This window comes from Cherax quadricarinatus, chromosome 51, assembly GCF_038502225.1.
Source record: "Cherax quadricarinatus isolate ZL_2023a chromosome 51, ASM3850222v1, whole genome shotgun sequence".
NCBI lineage: Eukaryota > Metazoa > Arthropoda > Malacostraca > Decapoda > Parastacidae > Cherax > Cherax quadricarinatus.
The window spans coordinates 11,201,916-11,216,686 of NC_091342.1; the positions used below are offsets into that span (position 1 = coordinate 11,201,916).

At 42.5% G+C, this 14,771-nt stretch overlaps 1 protein-coding gene and 1 long non-coding RNA gene across 6 annotated transcripts in view; one reads left to right on the top strand and one right to left on the bottom strand.

Moving 5' to 3' along the window:
• The window catches only part of LOC138854184 (uncharacterized), a 161,870-nt gene that overhangs the window by 122,369 nt on the left and 24,730 nt on the right, over positions 1–14,771 (top strand). The window lies entirely within an intron of this gene.
• LOC128694648 (uncharacterized) overlaps positions 1–14,771 on the bottom strand; it is a 78,134-nt gene that overhangs the window by 13,794 nt on the left and 49,569 nt on the right. For all 5 annotated transcript variants that reach the window (XM_053784822.2, XM_053784819.2, XM_070095834.1 and 2 more), the window contains one exon: positions 6,705–6,887. In XM_053784822.2, the coding sequence (XP_053640797.2) occupies positions 6,705–6,887 (183 nt within the window). The remainder of the gene's footprint in view (positions 1–6,704; positions 6,888–14,771) is intronic.

Genomic DNA, 14,771 nt, shown 5'->3' on the forward strand with positions numbered 1-14,771 from the left:
TTTGTGACACAGGATTTTCCCTCCCTGAAACCATGCTGGTTGTCAATTATACACTTGTTTCTTTCCAGGTGCTCCACCACTCTCCTCCTGATGATCTTCTCCATGACCTTGCATACTATACACATTAGTGATACAGGTCTGTCTCCCTTTTTAAAAATTGGGACTACATTTGCCATCTTCCATACCTCAGGGAGTTGCCCAGTTTCAAATGATGTGTTGAAGATCTTTGTTAACGGTACACACAATATCTCTGCTCCCTCTTTAAGAACCCACGGAGAGATGTTGTCTGGTCCCACCGCCTTTGAGGTGTCAAGTTCGCATAGCAGCTTCTTTACCTCCTCCTTGGTTATATGTACCTCATCCAGCACTTGCTGGTGCACCCCCCTGCTCTGGTTTCCTGGAGTCCTACTGGTTTCCACTGTAAATACTTCTTTAAATCTTGTGTTGAGCTCCTGACATCATACCTCCCGGTCATTTCTTGTGAATTCCCCATCACCCTTCCTCAGTCTGATTACCTGGTCCTTGACTGTTGTTTTCCTCCTGATGTGGCTGTACAACAGCTTCGGGTCAGTCTTGACTTTCGATGCTATGTCATTTTCGTATTGCCGCTGAGCCTCCCTTCTCATCTGTGCATATTCGTTTCTGACTCTTCGGCTAATCTCTTTATTTTCCTGAGTTCTCTGTCTTCTGTACCTTTTCCATTCTCTAGTACACCTAGTTTTTGCCTCCCTACACCTTTGGGTGAACCAAGGACTCGTTCTGTTCTTCCCATTATTTCTGTTTCCCTTAGGAACAAACCTCTCCTCTGCCTCCTTGCATTTTGTTGCCACATAATCCATCATTTCTTGTACTGGTTTTCCTGTCAGTTCCCTCTCCCACTGAATGTCTTGAAAGAAGTTCCTCAAGCCTGAGTAGTTCCCCCTTTTGTAGTTTGGTTTTTCCCACCCTATTCCTGCTGCTCTCTCCACTTGGAGCTCAAATATGTAGTCGAAGCACAGAACCACATGATCACTAGCTCCCAGGGTCCTTTCATACATGATATCCTCGATGTCAGAAATACTCAAGGTGAATACAAGGTCCAGTCTTGCTGGTTCATCCTCTCCTCTCTCTCTGGTAGTGTCTCTAACATGTTGATGCATGAGGTTTTCCAGTACCACATCCATCATCTTGGCTCTCCATGTTTCGGAACCCCCATGGGGCTCCAGGTTTTCCAGTCAATCTCCTTGTGATTGAAATCACCCATAACTAGTAACTTTGCTCCCCCCATGTGTGCTCTCCTGGCCACCTCGGCTAGTGTGTCGACCATTGCTCTGTTGCTCTCATCGTATTCTTCTCTTGGCCTCCTGCAGTTCTGTGGTGGGTTGTACATTACTGCAATTATCACCTTATGTCCCTCAGACTGGACTGTTCCTACTAAGTAGTCCCTTTCGCCCGTGCCATCCATTCCTTCCATTTTCTCAAACCCCCACTGGTTTTTAATGAGCAGTGCAACTCCTCCTCCCCCTCTCCTCCCTCTGTCTTTCCTGAGGATTTGATATCCGGGTGGAAAGATTGAATCTGTTATTATTCTGGTGAGTTTTGTTTCTGTGAGTGCTATTATGTCTGGGGATGTCTCCTTGATTCTTTCGTGCCACTCCTCATACTTATTTGTTATTCCATCTGCATTTGTATACCACACCTTCAACTTCTTTTCTAAGATTGTGGTCTGGGAGGTGTATTGGGGTTGGAGAAGTGGGAGACCTGATAAGGAACTATGGGTGGTTGCTGTGGGGGTGGAATTTGTAATGCAGTGGGTGGGGGCATTGGATGTGGCATGGGTGTTTTTGTTTAGAGTGTTTGGTTGCACTGGGGTTGACCTGGTTGGGAGGCTTCTATAGGAAGTTGTGAGGGAGGCTGTATGTGTGTGTGTGTGTGTGTGTGTGTGTGTGTGTGTGTGTGTGTGTGTGTGTGTGTGTGTGTGTGTGTGTGTGTGTGTGTGTGTGTGTGTGTGTGTGTGTGTGTGTGTGTGTGTGTGTGTGTGTGTGTGTGTGTGTGTGTGTGTGTGAATATGTGTGTGTGTGAATATGTGTGTGTGTGAATATGTGTGTGAGTGAATATGTGTGTGTGTGAATATGTGTGTGTGTGAATATGTGTGTGTGTGAATATGTGTGTGTGTGAATATGTGTGTGTGTGAATATGTGTGTGTGTGAATATGTGTGTGTGTGAATATGTGTGTGTGTGGCTATGTGTGTGTGTGAATATGTGTGTGTGGATGTGTGTGTGTGAATATGTGTGTGTGAATGTGTGTGTGAATAAGTGTGTGTGTGAATATGTGTGTGTGTGAATATGTGTGTGTGAATATATGTGTGTGTGAATATGTGTGTGTGTGAATATGTGTGTGTGAATATGTGTGTGTGTGAATATGTGTGTGTGAATATGTGTGTGTGTGAATATGTGTGTGTGTGAATATGTGTGTGAGAATGTGTGTGTGTGTGAGAATGTGTGTGTGAGAATGTGTGTGTGTGAATATGTGTGTGAATATGTGTGTGAATATGTGTGTGCATATGTGTGTGCATATGTGTGTGAATATGTGTGTGTGAATATGTGTGTGAATGTGTGTGTGTGTGTGTGTGTGTGTGTGTGTGTGTGTGTGTGTGTGTGTGTGTGTGTGTGTGTGTGTGTGTGTGTGCTCACCTCGTTGAGGTTGCAGGGGTCGAGTCCAAGCTCCTGGCCCTGCCTCTTCATTGATCGCTACTAGGTCACTCTCCCTGAACCGTGAGCTTTATCATACCTCTGCTTAAAGCTATGTATGAATCCTGCCTCCACTACATCGTGTGTGTGTGTGTGTGTGTGTGTGTGTGTGTGTGTGTGTGTGTGTGTGTGTGTGTGTGTGTGTGTGTGTGTGTGTGTGTGTGTGTGTGTGTGTGTGTGTGTGTGTGTGTGTGTGTGTGTGTGCATGTGTGTGTGTGCATGTGTGTGTGTGCATGTGTGTGTGTGCATGTGTGTGTGTGCATGTGTGTGTGCATGTGTGTACTCACCTAGTTGTACTCACCTAGTTGAGGTTGCGGGGGTCGAGTCCGAGCTCCTGGCCCCGCCTCTTCACTGATCGCTACTAGGTCACTCTCCCTGAGCCGTGAGCTTTATCATACCTCTGCTTAAAGCTATGTATGGATCCTGCCTCCACTACATCGCTTCCCAAACTATTCCACTTACTGTGTGTGTGTGTGTGTGTGTGTGTGTGTGTGTGTGTGTGTGTGTGTGTGTGTGTACTCACCTAGTTGTACTCACCTAGTTGAGGTTGCGGGGGTCGAGTCCGAGCTCCTGGCCCCGCCTCTTCACTGATCGCTACTAGGTCACTCTCCCTGAGCCGTGAGCTTTATCGTACCTCTGCTTAAAGCTATGTATGGATCCTGCCTCCACTACATCTCTTCCCAAACTATTCCACTTACTGACTACTCTGTGGCTGAAGAAATACTTCCTAACATCCCTGTGATTCATCTGTGTCTTTAGCTTCCAACTGTGTCCCCTTGTTACTGTGTCCAATCTCTGGAACATCCTGTTTTTGTCCACCTTGTCAATTCCTCTCAGTATTTTGTATGTCGTTATCATGTCCCCCCTATCTCTCCTGTCCTCCAGTGTCGTCAGGTTGATTTCCCTTAACCTCTCCTCGTAGGACATACCTCTTAGCTCTGGGACTAGTCTTGTTGCAAACCTTTGCACTTTCTCTAGTTTCTTTACGTGCTTGGCTAGGTGTGGGTTCCAAACTGGTGCCGCATACTCCAATATGGGCCTAACGTATACGGTGTACAGGGTCCTGAACGATTCCTTATTAAGATGTCGGAATGCTGTTCTGAGGTTTGCTAGGCGCCCATATGCTGCAGCAGTTATTTGGTTGATGTGCGCTTCAGGAGATGTGCCTGGTGTTATACTCACCCCAAGATCTTTTTCCTTGAGTGAGGTTTGTAGTCTCTGACCCCCTAGACTGTACTCCGTTTGCGGCCTTCTTTGCCCTTCCCCAATCTTCATGACTTTGCACTTGGTGGGATTGAACTCCAGGAGCCAATTGCTGGACCAGTTCTGCAGCCTGTCGAGATCCCTTTGTAGTTCTGCCTGGTCTTCGATCGAGTGTATTCTTCTCATCAACTTCACGTCATCTGCAAACAGGGACACCTCAGAGTCTATTCCTTCCGTCATGTCGTTCACAAATACCAGAAACAGCACTGGTCCTAGGACTGACCCCTGCGGGACCCCGCTGGTCACAGGTGCCCACTCTGACACCTCGCCACGTACCATGACTCGCTGCTGTCTTCCTGTGTGTGTGTGTGTGTGTGTGTGTGTGTGTGTGTGTGTGTTAGTTACCATTTTGTCCTAGGCACATGTCGATTAGACACTAGGCCTGTTGTATTTGAGTGTGTGTGTGTGTGTGTGTGTGTGTGTGTGTGTGTGTGTGTGTGTGTGTGTGTGTGTGTGTGTGTGTGTGTGTGTGTGTGTGTGTGTGTGTGTATGTGTGTGTTAGTTACCATTTTGTCCTAGGCACATGTCGATTAGACACTAGGCCTGTTGTATTTGAGTGTGTTTGTACTCACCTATTTGTACTCACCTATTTGTGGTTGCAGGGGTCGAGTCCTAGCTCCTGGCCCCGCCTCTTCACCGGTTGCTACTAGACCCTCTCTCTCCCCGCTCCATGAGCTTTATCAAACCTCGTCTTAAAACTGTGTATGGTTCCTGCCTCCACTACGTCATTTTCTAGGCTATTCCACTGCCTTACAACTCTATGACTGAAGAAATACTTCCTACTATCTCTCTGACTCATTTGTGTCTTCAACTTCCAATTGTGGCCTCTTGTTTCTGTGTCCCCTCCCTGGAACATCCTGTCCTTGTCCACCTTGTCTATTCCACGCAGTATTTTATATGTCGTTATCATGTCTCCCCTGACCCTCCTGTCCTCCAGTGTCGTCAGGCCGATTTCCCTTAATCTTTCTTCATAGGACATTCCCCTTAGCTCTGTGTGTGTGTGTGTGTGTGTGTGTGTGTGTGTGTGTGTGTGTGTGTGTATGTGTATGTGTGTGTGTGTGTGTGTGTGTGTGTGTGTGTGTGTGTGTGTGTGTGTGTGTGTGTGTGTGTGTGTGTTTGTGTTTGTGTGTGTGTGTGTGTGTGTGTGTGTGTGTGTGTGTGTGTGTGTGTGTGTGTGTGTGTGTGTGTGTGTGTGTGTGTGTGTGTGTGTGTGTGTGTCGTGCCGAATAGGTAGAACTTGCGATCTTGGCTTAAACAGCAACGTTCATCTTGCCATATAGGACAAGTGAAAATTTGTGTATGCAATAATTTCGCCAAAATCATTCTGAACCTAACGAAAAAAAATATATTTCACTGTGTTTGTTTATTATTAAATTACTGTAAACAAATCTAAAATTTATTTAGCTGGGTTAGGCTAAAATAAATTGCGCTTGTTATAATAAGGTTAGGTAAGTTTTCTAAGTTCCTTTTGGTGCAAAATTATAAATTTTTACATCAACATTAATGAAAAAAATATATCTTTAAACGTATAAGAGAAAATTTTAGAAAGGACTTAATTTTAAATGAGTTCTTGCTAACTGACCAGTTTTACATATTCGGCACGACATACATACATACATACATATATATATATATATATATATATATATATATATATATATATATATATATATATATATATATATATATATATATATATATATAAAGTGGATAAAAAGGCTTCAAGGAAAAATATTAGGATTTCTTCCTGAAGCCGTTTGAATATTCCACTTCCCCTACCACCCCATCTTTTCATTTTTTTTTACCAACAGGTATATTTTATTTCATAATATGGTACAAAAGATTTAAGAGATACATAGTTGATATATGAACCTCTTCTAATTAAGGGTCCAATTCTACAGGTAGTTATTAGTTTGGATTTTGCATATGAATAAAAACACTTGTGTCACTCTTTCCCCAGGGAAGGGGTGGTAAGGGTACCTAGATTTTTACCCGTGGAATACCTGTGGTCGGTATTGGGGGGTTCCTTATATTCTTGATTCAGGGAACTAAGGGTCAGGATCTAATGACCCTGACCCACTGTAAGTAACGAGGGGCGGCCAGGGGAAATATTTCGACCCCCTTCAATACAACGTGGTGAGTACATAGTACACACCACTGCCAGCGCTGTTAACAAGAAGCACCCCCCTCCCCCTCCCCTTCTTCCCTGAAACCCCCAACACCAGATAGTGTTTCCACCTCATCGAGAGGAGGGGTAGAGCGTGCCTCATGAACCCTCTCTCATAGAGGGAGGGGAAGGATAGAGTGAGCCTCGTCATCAACCCTCCCTCATAAAGGGAGGGGAAGGATAGAGTGAGCCTCGTCATCAACTCTGTGTGTGTGTGTGTGTGTGTGTGTGTGTGTGTGTGTGTGTGTGTGTGTGTGTGTGTGTGTGTGTGTGTGTGTGTGTGTGTGTGTGCACGTGTGTGCACGTGTGTGCACGTGTGTGCACGTGTGTGCACGTGTGTGCACGTGTGTGCACGTGTGTGCACGTGTGTGCACATGTGTGCACGTGTGTGCACGTGTGCACATGTGTGCGTGTGTACATGTGTGTGCGTGCTCATGTGTTTGTGTGTGTGTGTGAGTGCATGCATGTGTGTATGTGAATGCGAGATATATGAATCCAAGGGTAACCATATTTTGAAATTTATAAATAATAAAACAGAACTTACAGGTTCCCGCAATTCAGCAAGTTGCTTGGGGTCTGCTTCAATGTTCATTGTATTCCTGTTGAAGGTAATCAAGTACTCTGACAGGTCAACTTCTTTGGGTAACATCCCACACGATTCTCCAATTTTTGTTTTCACAAACTTTTCAAATTGCTTTGCAAGCCGCACACAGCAATGCTTGCAAACCTATAAAATTAAAAAAAAAAAAAATAGAAGTCTTACTATCAGCACAGAATACACATTCTGAATAACAGGATTAAGTTATTCAGAATGTGTGTGTCACTTACACATACAATATTACAGCAAATATTTCAAGTCAACACCAAACATCTTCATACAACTAAGTAGCCATGCTGTCTTTGAGAATCATACCTTCATGTCATAAAGATATAGTAATTTCAGGGTTATGCAAGTAACAATAACAGAGTTATACAGTAAAAGAAACGAGAAGATTCATGGAACTTTGCTTATGGTAAGATCAGTCTACACACCCTAACTTGTATCCAGATATTAACATTTCTCACATGACTCCTCTAGAAGTTGCTATATTCCATTTGTCTAGTTCTTGCAAATCACAGATACTGGTAGATCAATTAGCCATCATAAAACAGGGAGGGGTTCAGATTATGAAAAGGTCATCAGAATTTTATGCATTTTTTTTTTTTTACCAAACAAATGTGAACTCACCACACCTTCATCAAAAGACCATTTACCAAAAAATGATGTTTTTTTTTCTTTTTTTTTAACAAGTCGGCCGTCTCTCACCGAGGCAGGGTGACCCAAAAAGAAAAAAATCCTCAAAAAGAAAATACTTTCATCGTCATTCAACACTTTCACCTCACTCACACATAATTACTGTTTTTGCAGAGGTGCTCAGAACACAACAGTTTAGAAGCATATACGTATAAAGATACACAACATATCCCTCCAAACTGCCAATATCCCGAACCCCTCCTTTAGAGTGCAGGCATTGTACTTCCCATTTCCAGGACTCAAGTCTGGCTATATAAAAATAACTGGTTTCCCTGAATCCCTTCACTAAATATTACCCTGCTCACACTCCAACAGATCAACAGATCATCAGGTCCCAAATACCATTCGTCTCTATTCACTCGTATCGAACACGCTCATGCATGCCTGCTGGAAGTCCAAGCCCCTCGCCCACAAAACCTCCCTTACCCCTTCCTTCCAACCTTTTCGAAGACGACCCCTACCCCACCTTCCTTCCCCTACAGATTTATACGCTCTCCATGTCATTCTACTTTGATCCATTCTCTCTAAATGACCAAGCCACCTCAACAACCCTTCTTCAGCCTTCTGACTAATACTTTTATTAACTCCACACCTTCTAATTTCCACACTCCGAATTTTCTGCATAATATTTGCACCACACATTGCCCTTAGACAGGACATCTCCACTGCCTCCAACCACCTCCTCGCTGCTGCATTCACAACCCAAGCTGCACACCCATATAAGAGTGTTGGTACTACTATACAGTACTTTCATACATTCCCTTCTTTGCCTCCATAGATAGCTTTTTTTGTCTCCACATATAACTCAACGCACCACTCACCTTTTTTCCCTCATCAATTCAACAATTAACCTCATCCTTCATAAATCCATCCGCCGACACGTCAACTCCCAAGTATCTGAAAACATTCAGTTCTTCCATACTCCTCCTCCCCAATTTGATATCCAATTTTTCTTTATCTAAATCATTTGATACCCTCATCACCTTACTCTTTTCTATGCTCACTTTCAACTTTCTACCTTTACACACTCCCAAACTCATCCACTAACCTTTGCAATTTTTCTTTAGATCTCTCATAAGCACAGTATCATCAGCAAAAAGCAACTGTGTCAATTCCCATTTTGTATTTAATTCCCCATAATTTAATCCCACCCCTCTCCTGAACACCCTAGCATTTACTTCTTTTACAACCCCATCTATAAATACAGTATATTAAACAACCATGGTGACATTACACATCCCTGTCTAAGACCTACTTTTACTGGGAAGTAGTCTCCCTCTCTTCTACACACCCTAACCTGAGCCTCATTATCCTCATAAAAACTCTTTACAGCATTTAGTAACTTACCACCTATTCCATATACAGTGGACCCCCGCATACCGTTGGCATCACATACCGTTTATTCCGCATACCGCTCACTTTAATCGCAAAAATTTTGCCTCGCATACCGCTCAAAAACCCGCTCACCGCTGTTCGTCCGAGACGCGTCCAATGTGCGCCTTAGCCAGCCTCACATGTTCCGCCGGTGGCATTGTTTACCAGCCAGCCTCCGCGGTAGCATCCAAGCATACAATCGTAACATTTCGTATTATTACAGTGTTTTTGGTGATTTTATCTGGAAAATAAGTGACCATGGGCTCCAAGAAAGCTTCTAGTGCCAACCCTACAGCAATAAGGGTGAGAATTACTATAGAGATGAAGAAAAAGATCATTGATAAGTATGAAAGTGGAGTGCATGTCTCCGAGCTGGCCAGGTTGTATAATGAACCCCAATCAACCATCGCTACTATTGGTGGTACAGCTGCTGCTGCTGCTGCACTGTCAGCTGCTGCTGCTGCTGTAGCATCGTCTGCTGCTGCTGTAGCATCGTCTGCTGCTGCTGTAGCATCGTCTGCTGCTGCTGTAGCACTGTCAGCTGCTGCTGCTGCTGTAGCATCGTCTGCTGCTGCTGTAGCATCGTCTGCTGCTGCTGTAGCATCGTCTGCTACTGCTGTAGCACTGTCAGCTGCTGCTGCTGCTGTAGCATCGTCTGCTGCTGCTGTAGCATCGTCTGCTGCTGCTGTAGCACTGTCAGCTGCTGCTGCTGCTGTAGCACTGTTGTTGGTGTGGCTTATTGAGAATATACCAAGAAACAATTAACCCCAGAGGATTTTCCACCCAGGATAACCCAAAAAAGTCAGTGTCATCGAAGACTGTCTAACTTATTTCCATTGGGGTCCTTAATCTTGTCTCCCAGGATGCAACCCACACCAGTCGACTAACACCCAGGTGAACAGGGAAAAATGCCTGGAACTAGTGCTCATATTGGTGAATTTAAAGCCAGCAAAGGTTGGTTTGAGAGATTTAAGAATCGTAGTGACATACACAGTGTGATAAGGCCTGTTCTGGAAGAAAATGCCAAACAGGACCTACAGTACTCAGGAGGAAAAGGCACTCCCAGGACACAGTGTCTCATCAGTCATTGCTGCATCTTCAATAAAGGTAAGTGTCATTTATTCTTCATTTAGTAGACTAGTACATGCACAATATATACTGTGCATGTACTACTCTACTATTGTGCATGTATCCTTCTCTTTGTGTGTAGGAAAATGTATATTTCATGTGGTAAAAATTTTTTTTTCATACTTTTGGGTGTCTTGCACGGATTAATCTGATTTCCATTATTTCTTATGGGGAAAATTCCTTCGCATACCGATTATTTCGCATACCAATGAGCCCTCTTGCACGGATTAAAATCGGTATGCGGGGGTCCACTGTACTTGCAACGTCTGCCACATTGCTCCCCAATCCACTATCATATGCCTTTTCTAAATCCATAAATGCAATAAAAACTTCCCTATCTTTATCTAAATACTGTTCACATATATGCTTCAATGTAAACACTTGATCTACACATCCCCTACCCACTCTGAAACCTCCTTGCTCATCTGCAATCCTACATTCTGTCTTACCTCTAATTCTTTCAATTATAACCCTACCGTACATTTTTCCTGGTATACTCAGTAAACTTATTCCTCTATAATTTTTACAAACTCTTTTGTCCCCCTTCCCTTTATATAAAGGGACTATACATGCTCTCTGCCAAACCCTAGGTACCTTCCCCTCTTTCATACATTTATTTTTTTTTTTATTATCACACTGGCCGATTCCCACCAAGGCAGAGTGGCCCGAAAAAGAAAAACTTTCACCATCATTCACTCCATCACTGTCTTGCCAGAAGGGTGCTTTACACTACAGTTTTTAAACTGCAACATTAACACCCCTCCTTCAGAGTGCAGGCACTGTACTTCCCATCTCCAGGACTCAAGTCCGGCCTGCCGGTTTCCCTGAACCCCTTCACAAATGTTACTTTGCTCACACTCCAACAGCACGTCAAGTATTAAAAACCATTTGTCTCCATTCACTCCTATCAAACACGCTCACGCATGCCTGCTGGAAGTCCAAGCCCCTCGCACACAAAACCTCCTTTACCCCCTCTCTCCAACCTTTCCTAGGCCGACCCCTACCCCGCCTTCCTTCCACTACAGACTGATACACTCTTGAAGTCATTCTGTTTCGCTCCATTCTCTCTACATGTCCGAACCCCCTCAACAACCCTTCCTCAGCCCTCTGGACAACAGTTTTGGTAATCCCGCACCTCCTCCTAACTTCCAAACTACGAATTCTCTGCATTATATTCACATCACACATTGCCCTCAGACATGACATCTCCACTGCCTCCAGCCTTCTCCTCGCTGCAACATTCATCACCCATGCTTCACACCCATATAAGAGCGTTGGTAAAACTATACTCTCATACATTCCCCTCTTTGCCTCCAAGGACAAAGTTCTTTGTGTCCACAGACTCCTAAGTGCACCACTCACTCTTTTCCCCTCATCAATTCTATGATTCACCTCATTTTTCATAGACCCATCCACTGACACGTCCACTCCCAAATATCTGAATACATTCACCTCCTCCATACTCTCTCCCTCCAATCTGATATTCAATCTTTCATCACCTAATCTTTTTGTTATCCTCATAACCTTACTCTTTCCTATATTCACCTTTAATTTTCTTCTTTTGCACACCCTACCAAATTCATCCACCAATCTCTGCAACTTCTCTTCAGAATCTCCCAAGAGCACAGTGTCATCAGCAAAGAGTAGCTGTGACAACTCCCACTTTGTGTGTGATTCTTTATCTTTTAACTCCACGCCTCTTGTCAAGACCCTCGCATTTACTTCTCTTACAACCCCATCTATAAATATATTAAACAACCACGGTGACATCACACATCCTTGTCTAAGGCCTACTTTTACTGGGAAAAAATTTCCCTCTTTCCTACATACTCTAACTTGAGCCTCACTATCCTCGTAAAAACTCTTCACTGCTTTCAGTAACCTACCTCCTACACCATACACTTGCAACATCTGCCACACTGCCCCCCTATCCACCCTGTCATACGCCTTTTCCAAATCCATAAATGCCACAAAGACCTCTTTAGCCTTATCTAAATACTGTTTCACTGTAAACACCTGGTCCACACACCCCCTACCTTTCCTAAAGCCTACTTGTTCATCTGCTATCCTATTCTCCGTCTTACTCTTAATTCTTTCAATAATAACTCTACCATACACTTTACCAGGTATACTCAACAGACTTATCCCCTATAATTTTTGCACTCTCTATATCCCCCCCTGCTTTTAACATTTCTGTCATGATCCTGTCAGTTCCAGCTTCTTTACCCCCTTTCATTTTACGTAATGCCTCACGCACCTCCCCCACACTTACATCCTGTTCTTCTTCACTCCTAAAAGATGGTATACCTCCCTGGCCAGTTCATGAAATTACCGCTTCCCTTTCTTCATCAACATTTAAAAGTTCCTCAAAATATTCTCGCCATCTACCCAAAACCTCCATCTTCCAATCTACTAACTCCTCTACTCTGTTTTTAACTGACAAATCCATTCGTTCTCTAGGCTTTCTTAACTTGTTTAACTCACTCCAAAATTTTTTCTTATTTTCATTAACCCTTTCAGGGTCCAAGGCCCAAATCTGGAGTCACGCACCAGTGTCCAAGAATTTAAAAAAAAAAAAAATTGTTATTTTTTCTTATGAAATCGTAGAGAATCTTTTTGTGAAGGTAATAAAACAAAAAGTACGAAATTTGGTGGAAAATTGACGAAATTATGCTCTCGCGAATTTTGATGTGTCAGCGATATTTACGAATCAGCGATTTTGCCAACTTTGACTCCCATTTTAGGCCAATTACATTATTCCAATCAACCAAATTCTTAGCTATTTCACTAGTATTACTTCTATTCTATCGATTGAGCACAAGAAATCGCCAAGTCAACTGTTTCAACTACAAAATAAAGTGATCGGAAATTGTTAATTTGGCCAATTTAACACAAAGTTCAAAATATTCCAATTTCAAAATAGGGTCCAGAATAAACAATGTAGGCATTCCTGGCACTAAACTAACATTTCCTCTGTTCATTAGTTATGTTTTGAGGCTTTACAAATAAATTCCATTTTGATTTTTTATTCACATAATGAATTTTTATTCACACCAAAAAATAGAAGATTTACTGTTATGCAATACTGTAATAATTGTATAAATATCATCACCATATTTGTGAATGTATATTAGACCCACCAGCTGACGTGTATTAGACGTGTGAGGTCGTTTGTTTACTCTTGAATATCGGCAAAAATTTAACATTTCCGCTACTTTGAGCTCAGTTTCAAGCCATTTCCAGTGCTAAAACCAATCAAAATCATCTCTATTTCTATAATATGTCTTCCATTCTATCAAATGAGACCAAGAAATCGCAAATACAACTATAAAAAACATACGAAAAAACACTGCAAAGTTGCTGTTTTAATCAAAAAATCATGATTTCAGTTTTTTCTCTCATTATACACAGTGTGCTGCAGGATCTGTTTTATGTGGTGCACACATACCACATAGATGTATTCTCTCATATCTAGGCCCAAATGTACCACTCACAGTTTATCAGAGTGAGCTGAGCTCATGGCGTAGATCTACGGTTTGGACACTCACCGTAAAGCCGTAGATCTACGGGACGGACCCTGAAAGGGTTAAAATTCCTTGACAGTGCCTCTCACCACTCTCTTCACCTTTCTTTTACTCCCCATATACTCTGCTCTTCTTATAACACTTCTGCTTTGTAAAAACCTCTTATAAGCTAACTTTTTCTCTTTTATCACACCCTTTACTTCATCTGCACCCACCCTCCTATAACCACAAACTTCTGCCCTATATTCTAATACTGCATTTTTAAAACTATTCCAACCCTCTTCAATCCCTCCACTACTTATACTTGCACCAGCCCACCTTTCTACCAATAGTTGCTTATATCTCACCCGAACTTCCTCCTCCCTTAGTTTATACACTTTCACCTCCCTCTTGCTTGTTGTTGCTATTTTCCTCTTTTCCCATCTACATCTTACTCTAACTGTAGCTACAACTAAATAATGATCCGATATATCAGTTGCCCCTCTATAAACATGCACATCCTGGAGCCTACCCATCAACCTTTTATCCACCCATACATAATCTAACAAACTACTTTCATTACGTGCTATATCATACCTTGTATGGTTAAGAATTTTTTTTTTTTCAACAAACCGGCCGTATCCCACCGAGGCAGGGTGGCCCAAAAAGAAAAACAAAAGTTTCTCTTTTCAAATTTAGTAATTTATACAGGAGAAGGGGTTACTAGCCCCTTGCTCCCGGCATTTTAGTTGCCTCTTACAACACGCATGGCTTACGGATGAAGAATTCTGTTCCACTTCCCCATGGAGATAAGAGGAAATAAACAAGAATAAGAACTAGAAAGAAAATAGAAGAAAACCCAGAGGGGTGTGTACATATGTGCTTGTACATGTATGTGTAGTGTGACCTAAGTGTAAGTAGAAGTAGCAAGACATACCTGAAATCTTGCATATTCATGAGACAGAAAAAAGGACACCAGCAATCCTACCATCATGTAAAACAATTACAGGCTTTCATTTTACACTCACCTGGCAGGACGGTAGTACCTCCCTGGGCGGTTGCTGTCTACCAACCTACTACCTAGGTAAGAAATATGTATAGAAAATATAATTATGTACTAACTAACAATTCCAAACATAAAAATACTGTCCTACACATATGGATAAATTAAAAAAATCCATATACTCATTAAGGAATTTCATAAAGAAACATAAATAAAATACAGTAAATGATACTACAAATCACAAGTTACAGTATCATTTGTACTTCAACGAGATTTTAAACAGTACATTATATCTGAGATAATACCTTT